This window comes from Lepidochelys olivacea (assembly GCF_965140295.1).
Source record: "Lepidochelys olivacea isolate rLepOli2 genome assembly, chromosome: 3".
In the NCBI taxonomy this organism is placed as follows: Eukaryota; Metazoa; Chordata; order Testudines; family Cheloniidae; genus Lepidochelys; species Lepidochelys olivacea.
Genome location: NC_140413.1, coordinates 17,838,489 through 17,845,893, shown reverse-complemented (window position 1 = coordinate 17,845,893; position 7,405 = coordinate 17,838,489). Strand labels below are relative to the sequence as shown.

The 7,405-nt window shown below is 42.4% G+C and overlaps 1 protein-coding gene across 1 annotated transcript; it reads right to left on the bottom strand.

Annotated features, from left to right (window-relative positions):
* Window positions 1-7,092, bottom strand: MRPL19 (mitochondrial ribosomal protein L19). The gene is made up of 6 exons (XM_084625103.1): window positions 6,934-7,092; window positions 5,552-5,663; window positions 3,833-3,951; window positions 2,881-3,015; window positions 1,688-1,869; window positions 1-341 (listed from the first exon to the last, which is right to left on the bottom strand). Exons 1-6 carry the CDS (start codon window positions 7,019-7,021, stop codon window positions 126-128), a joined length of 852 nt encoding a protein of 283 aa, XP_084481229.1. The 5' UTR covers window positions 7,022-7,092; the 3' UTR covers window positions 1-125.
* Window positions 7,093-7,405: the final 313 nt, after the last annotated feature.

The following is a 7,405-nucleotide window of genomic DNA, read 5'->3' as shown; positions in this document are numbered from 1 at the left end:
TACTTTTTTTGAAAGATTAACTTTATTGTACATTCTGACTATATACACAAGTCTTACACAATTGAATTATATATTAAAAAATTCAGGTGGCCTCCCTCCTCAGTAATTACTGTATAAAAGCAGTATCATTTTTTTAGCTCTTCATTCACTTCTTTCCATATTTCCTTCTCTAATTTTGAAGTATTGTATTCTCGGAGCATATCAAACTGTATCCAGGGCATGCTCCATTTTTGTGCTTCTTCCATCATTTCTTTAGGTAGTTCAAAGTGGATTCCTTGAATGTTAAATTTTGGTCGTTCCCAGCGTTTTGTCCAGGGCCTAGGTTTCATTTTGACCTTCAGCTAGGATTGGAAACAAGTAAAGAATACATAAAATACAAGTCTGCATAGAACTTTGACTTTTTTGCATGAGGATGCATTTTCAACTTGGCTCTACTTGTCTTTTTGCTCTAAAAGAAAGTGATACCAAGTTTGACTGTAAGATCAGCTCTAAAGAGCTACTGATCAGTTCTGTTTGGAAAACTGAAATTTATTCCTGAAGAAACGTAGTCATTTCATGCCTATGTGCACAACTATTCTATAGACAAGGCTCATCTATTTTCAGTCTACTTTTGAACCCCACTGCTGATCAAAGTTAGATGTGGTCTTATCTCACATAAACAACTTGTTTTTCCTTTTCAGTAGCAGGGCTGTTAGTTCTTAGTTTACTATCATAATCACTTAAAATATTCCCTCCCCCTTTGAACTATTAATTGTACTGGACAGTTAAAAACAAATAGTCATCCACCCTCCATCATCCTCAAGATCACATGTTCACACTTAAGGTCAAACTTCCAATATGGAATTTTTTCCTGACACCCTCTATTTTGGTTTGCCCCTCCAGTCTATTAATGCCTTTTTGTACTGAGTAGCCCTAACCACTACACGGTCCACTAGACACAGGCATATGCAGGCCACGCTGCTTTTAGCCTAGTTATAAACATTAAAAGAATAACAAAATAAAGTAGATCGGTATTAAACTCAGAAGATGGTGATTTCTCTAATAGATGGTACCATATATGGCACTGTACAGGATCTGCCATGATAGACATTGCATACTTGAATTGGGATGGTATATGTATCCCACTACCTTCTACAAGTCTTCCTGAGCTAACGAAGAGGGTAAATGATTTCTTAAAGTCTTTTGGAAAGAAATGATCTACTTTACATCCACTAAATTTCTACCCTCAGCATGACAATAAGCTGTTGTCCACTAGCATTCCCCCCTCGTAATTTTACACACAGATTCTCCTAAGAAAGGATGACAATTTAGTATTCAAATAGTTCCAGGGATGTCAGGCAGGCATCTAAGTCCCATCTACAGAACACACACAACGTGGAGATGCTTTTTCCATGTGCCTCAACTCTGACCTAGAGAGCCCCCTCTCGAAGAAGTTTTATTTTTCATGTCCATCAATCCTTGTTAACCATAAAGGATGCTGGATAGTTCAACTGCATTGTGGATGATTATTCACTATAAAAACAGAGTAAGACCAAACTTGTTTTACATGTGACACCTGATAACAGTTCAGTGGCCTTAGAGGGCTAGATTCAAGCTAACATTATATATGAAGCATTTATATTTTATTACAATCACTTAAATCACCTCCTCACTTTCCCACCAAACTTCTATCACACCAGACTCATACCTGGTTTACAGGAATTTCATCATTAGCTGAATGGGGCACAGGTTTCATGTTAACATCAAAAGTACTATATTCAGGAAGAGCATCCCGTAAATACATCAGGTTGTCATCTAGTCTCTTCTCCAACTTCAAAACCTTGATCTCCCGGATTCGAGGATTGTACAGTTCATAGCAAAACTCAACACCTTAAGAAGACAAAATTATTTAACTTGTAGCTGAGAATCAGGGGCCATAAGTAACCTAGTCTGGGTTTGATATATTGCAGTTTAGTGTTTCAGATCCTTGTATTAATCAAGGACAGTGTTTTGTTACATTCTGGGTCCATTTTTTGAATACAGTATTGTATACATTACTCTTTTACAAAGAAATTAAAGTCTGTGGACTAGACTAGCTCAAGAGGCAGAGGCACTTATAAGTACAGAATTTAAGAGGGAGCCACAAGCATAGATTTTAAATTAATTACTCAATGTATTTTGAGTACAATGGGATTCACCTGTGATATATTTATTTAAGCAAAATAAGGAATGCCTAATTCCTGCTTATATTTAGAGTCATGTAGACAAAGCAACGCCTGTATTGCTCTACAATGGCTTTAAAGTGCACCAGAAAGGAGGTGTGTGATGCAGCAGGCTGCTACATTGGTCTTCCATTATGGAGACCTAGAGTCAAATGTAGCTTAGGTTAGAAATGAGGGGATGTAGGACTGATATGAGACAAGTGAGAATCAAGATTAAGCTCTATGGGGCATAGACTGTATCACTCTGTTTGCACAGTGCCTAGCACAATGGTACTTCACTCTCAGTTGGGCCCTAGCTGTTACTACAAAACAAAATATTTTTGTAAGGCTCTTAGAATAATATTAAAATCCAGCTACTACAAAGTTAGTTCATAAGTGAAGTTAGTAGATGTATTACTTTTGACCAAAGTTGAAACATGAGATCAGCCCAGGCGTACCAGATTTTTAAGCAGCTGAGATATACTGTACACTAAGGTCTCACTGCATCTTGCAGTGCATCTTGTTTTTAAAACAAACAAGAAACAGTAGTATGCAAAATGATGATTGTCCTTTAATACTCTAATACCATCCCAACTGCAAACAAGATTTCTATAATATACCATTTTATATAGAGCTTAAATACTATATCTCCTCCATTTAATAGTCCTAATGTAAGAATGAAAGCTGTACGAAGACATACCCTGCCCTTCTATAATATTCCGAAGCACAAAGGTAGCACCAAGTCCTTTTCCTCCTCTTTGAATGCAAATTCCGACAAAACGGCTGGTTTTGTCACTGGCATATGGATCTGCTGTGGTAACAGAAAGGATGCTTCCTGTCCAAAAGAGAGACTAGTCAGTAAATCATTCCTGAAACATGGAGAAGGAGTCAGATTTTAAGTGCAGACATTAATAGACACACTCAACTAAATTAATCTTTCTAAGAAACAGACTGAATTTACAAAATGTAGGCTTAAATATTTATATAAAAATATAGCATTTCTTTGCCTTTAAAGATTTAGTTCACATCATTAACGCTATTTACTTGTGTCTATAAACAGGAAAATTATAGACAAATGTTCCTTGGACCACATGCACACTGCAGTGTTTAGATTGTAAGCAATGCATAGAGAATGTCTGCATCCAGAACACTAACCTGTGTTTTTATTGAGTTCAAATGGCAATACTTCTATTAATCATATATTCTATTAATTGATCCTACACTGTCCATTAAATTTGGCAGCAGAAAATAGCTTTACAACAATGTTACTATGCCAATAATATATATCAGGGGGAGGCAACCTCTGGCACGTGAGCTGATTTTCAGTGGCACTCATACTGCCCGGGTCCTGGCCACCAGTCCGCGGGGCTCTGCATTTTAATTTAATTTTAAATGAAGCTTCTTAAACATTTTAAAAACCTTATTTACTTTACACACAACAATAGTTTAGTTATATATTATAGACTTATAGAAAGAGACCTTCTAAAAAGTTAAAATGTATTACTGGCATGTGAAACCTTAAATTAGAGTGAATAAATGAAGACTCGGCACACCACTTCTGAAAGGTTGCTGACTCCTGATATATATATATTTTACTATATCAATGATCAATACTGGAAAAGTTATTAAAAATCCCAATGCTGTTAACTGACCAACATAGAACTCTGGAATGTTGAGCACTTTTCGCCTCTGTATCATGTCAGTTCTTTCAATATAGAATTTAAGAGGATTTGTTCTCCCTCTGGGGGGAATAAATTCAGGACTCAAGAACCTGTGGGGAAGTCAAAACCTTTATGAGTAAAGACGGAAGTAACTTGTATTAAAACCTACAACTTACCATAGTACTGAAGTAATAATATTTGGTCTACACATGAAAGACCTCTGTTATTCATGTGTGCAAGTTATTTTCACACTGACATAAATAGCAGTTTTTGCAATTCCTGATTGGAGTGCTCCAAGTTTCTTTCAATGAGAAGATGTGTAGTTTGTATTCAGATATTTTGCAGCTACAAGTACCTACAGTATTCACTGGCCTTTTGAGTGTGTGATAATTTTCTATTATTTATCACTTTTGTCATCGCTATCACTTTTGAGCATTAGAACTATGAACAAGGAGGATTAGTAATGGAATCTTTCATGGTTCAATTTAACCCATGTTAGCAGTGAGTACTTAAAATTGGATGGCTCATGGCTGAATAGTATTGTGCGTGGAACAAGTTGTAGGAGGTCTCTTTTGCTCCTAGTAGATGGGAGCCCAGAAGACACACCATGGGTGAGATTTTCACCCCCCCCCTTTACATGGGATAATGGGGCCAGAAATGCATAGAGGGACTATAAAAACCCTGGATCTGGCTGGAATTGCTCGACACAGAAAATTAGGAAGACAGATGGAGGTGGTCCTCCGAGGACTGCTTCGCAAACCCTTTTGTAGGGGCATGGCTATGCAGTGGAAGCACAGCACACAAAACAGCAGAGATTCTGGTCAGTGCTGCTGTCCACAGGATAGCCCAGGTAGGCTACCATAACTTTGCCTCAAAGGGCTGCTCTGGACCCCGGAGGGCAGAAAAAGTGGTTTAACTGGAGGGGAGGATGGCAAATCCCTCTTGGCTGCAAGTTCTAGGAAGTGCAGCACAGAATCTTACCCCTTATGAAGACAGTTTCAAGTAATGAAAACCCTTACCAGTCTGAGATGACTGTCCAAGAGCTGAACGGATATGGAAAGAGGAGATGGACTGGATGCTCTCACAGGTGTCAAAGTTCTGATTCTAAGAAACTCTCCCCTGTCCTAAGCTGATTATACACTAGGCTTCTTTGGGAAATCTCCCAATGTTGCACTACCACCAACAGTGCAGAAACATTTTAATCATCGTCACCTAATGTTGCCCAGAGCAGGTTAGGTGATACAATAATAGACACGCTTGTGCCCTTTTACATGAGCGTTCTCACTGAGGAGACCAGCACCAGTGGCAGCAACATTTTACAGCAGCAGAGCCAGAATCATAATCCAGGTCTCTCAACTTCCAGTCACGGGTACTTTCTCCCTATGACAGACTGTTGTACTGAAGATACATATGTATTTAATATAATGAAGCTCAACAAAACATTACCCAGATTTGCATGTACAACTACACAGAGATTCATGGATAAGTCAATTTTTGTAAATGCAAGTCACGGGGAAAGGTATTTTAAGCCCATTTTTTGACAAATTGGCTCTGCTTGCTTAACAAATGTTTACTTTATCTTGCATAATGGTGCTTAGTGGATTTCAGGAAGTGCTCATATAATTAATAACTCAACTGAAGACTATGGAAGGGAGTAGCAATTTTTAAGAAGTGTAACTATACACTGTGCTAAGCAACAGAGTATCCTACCTTCTCTCTGCTACCTCTTTATGTTTGTCAACAACAACTGGCTTTGGAGGTGGCTGAAATTTTGTAGGTTCTCCATTGTTAACCCTCAGAAGTCCAGAGGAAGAGAAGCACCCTTCAAAAGACAGAAACAAGATGGTGCTAAAAATAAACCAATTTCAACCAGGAGTAAAAGCAATGCCCGTAACAAGCATGCATACAATTATAATGTGAGCAACTCTCAACCCTTCAAAATACTATGTGTGTATGAACATTCACAGTGTGTCTCCTCTGTTCCTCCAGTACCATCTTAAGGCAATAATAAAAGATCATGCCTTCCTTTGTTAGATGCTCATATGATAGAAGGAAACTGTGAGAAGCTAATTCAAGAAGTTTTAGATCAGTCAAAAGGAGATTAAGAAAAATGATATATTTCTTCTTCTGGTTTAAGCATCAGATTTTAGAACAGTTTTCAGATGACTTTATTCAAGCAGTTATTGCTGCAATGTTTTCCAAGTTAAGACTAAACTCATCTAAATCTATTTTTAACCTACAGACTTTCTCCTCAGTGATTTGCAGAAGTCTCAGGTACTTTTATGTTTCACTACTATTTCAACATTGCAAAAGAACTTATTACTGCACTCTCACACTGAAAGTACAAAAATATTCTTGCATGCCTTGATCCTCCAAGATCTGTGCAGAGCTCACCGCAAGATCAGACCCGTAGAAAAAAAAAAAAGCAATGAATATAATAGTAGGGAATAAAAGTACAGCTCTCCTCACTCACAGTCCTGGACCAGAACCACAACCATCCTTCCTCTTAGCAGATCTCTGCAACCTGAAAACTAGGGTCATCTAGACCACCGTCAATTTGGAAAGAAGTGCTTGAGAGGTTTTTTACGGAGAGAAAATGAGCCCAAGGACACTGCATGAGGATGTAACTAACCCAAAGCAATGTCATCAGGTGCGACACACATTCCAGGGCCACAGAGAGCACTTCCCTCCCAAAGTGGGGGAGGCTGGAAGCAGAGATCCCAGCAGAGGAGGCAGCGAAGGGCACAGCAATCCAGGCAGCCCCTCCCATAAAGGGGACACTGATGGGGGAGCGGGGACCCAGGCAGCCCCCCCTTCCCCGACACATGGGGCAGCAGCAGGGCAAAGGGAGCAGGGACCCAGGTGCCTCCCCACAAAGGGGGTAGTGGCCGGGTGATTGGGGAGCAGGGACCCAGGCAGCCCCTCCACAAAAGGGGCAGTGGCGGGGAAAGCGGAGGCAGGCCCGCCCCGGGCAGGGGGACGGTGACGGGAGAGCGGGGCGGCAGGGACCGGGGGCAGGGCAGGCCCGGCTTCCCCCCGCGAAGGGGGCAGTGACTAGGAGGAGGGACCCAGGTTCCGCCCCGGTTCCTTACGGCAGCGCGCAGCGGGCCGGGCGGCGGACGCCCTAGCGAGGGCCCTCACGCCCGCCTGCTCCAGGAGCCTCCCGCAGGCGGCGGCCATGACGGCTCCAGCTAAACGTCCCCGGCGCCTGCGCACGCGCCCACAAGCCCCCCCCGCGTCCGCTACGGCCCGCGCAGCGTCCCAAACTGCCCGCGAAAGCGGAACGAGGCTTCAGGGCGGGCGCGCGGGGCCCTGCCTCGGCGGCGGGGCGGGGCTGGCTTCTGAATCAGCGCGGGAGCCTGGCGCGCCCTGCCCCGCCTCCAGCTGCCCCCCACCGATTCAGAAGCCAGCCGCCCCGCCGCCGAGGCTGCCCCGTCTCCCATCAGTCCCTCGCCTTCGGGGGGGGGGGACCCCCGGGCGGGGCGAGACCCCCGGCGGGGCATTCCCGGGCGGGGAGGTCGGGAGGCGGAGCCCCCACAGTCACTTTCAGGGGTGGCAGGTGTG

Bases quoted from the DNA above. Each gene is read 5' to 3' on its own strand.
- MRPL19 (XM_084625103.1), bottom strand. From the start codon at position 7,021: ATGGCCGCCGCCTGCGGGAGGCTCCTGGAGCAGGCGGGCGTGAGGGCC. The intron at 3,952-5,551 runs GTAGGATACTCT...ACTTCCCCACAG, and splicing joins AAAGAGGTAGCAGAGAGAAG to GTTCTTGAGTCCTGAATTTA. The intron at 1,870-2,880 runs GTATGTCTTCGT...TGTCTTCTTAAG, and splicing joins GAATATTATAGAAGGGCAGG to GTGTTGAGTTTTGCTATGAA.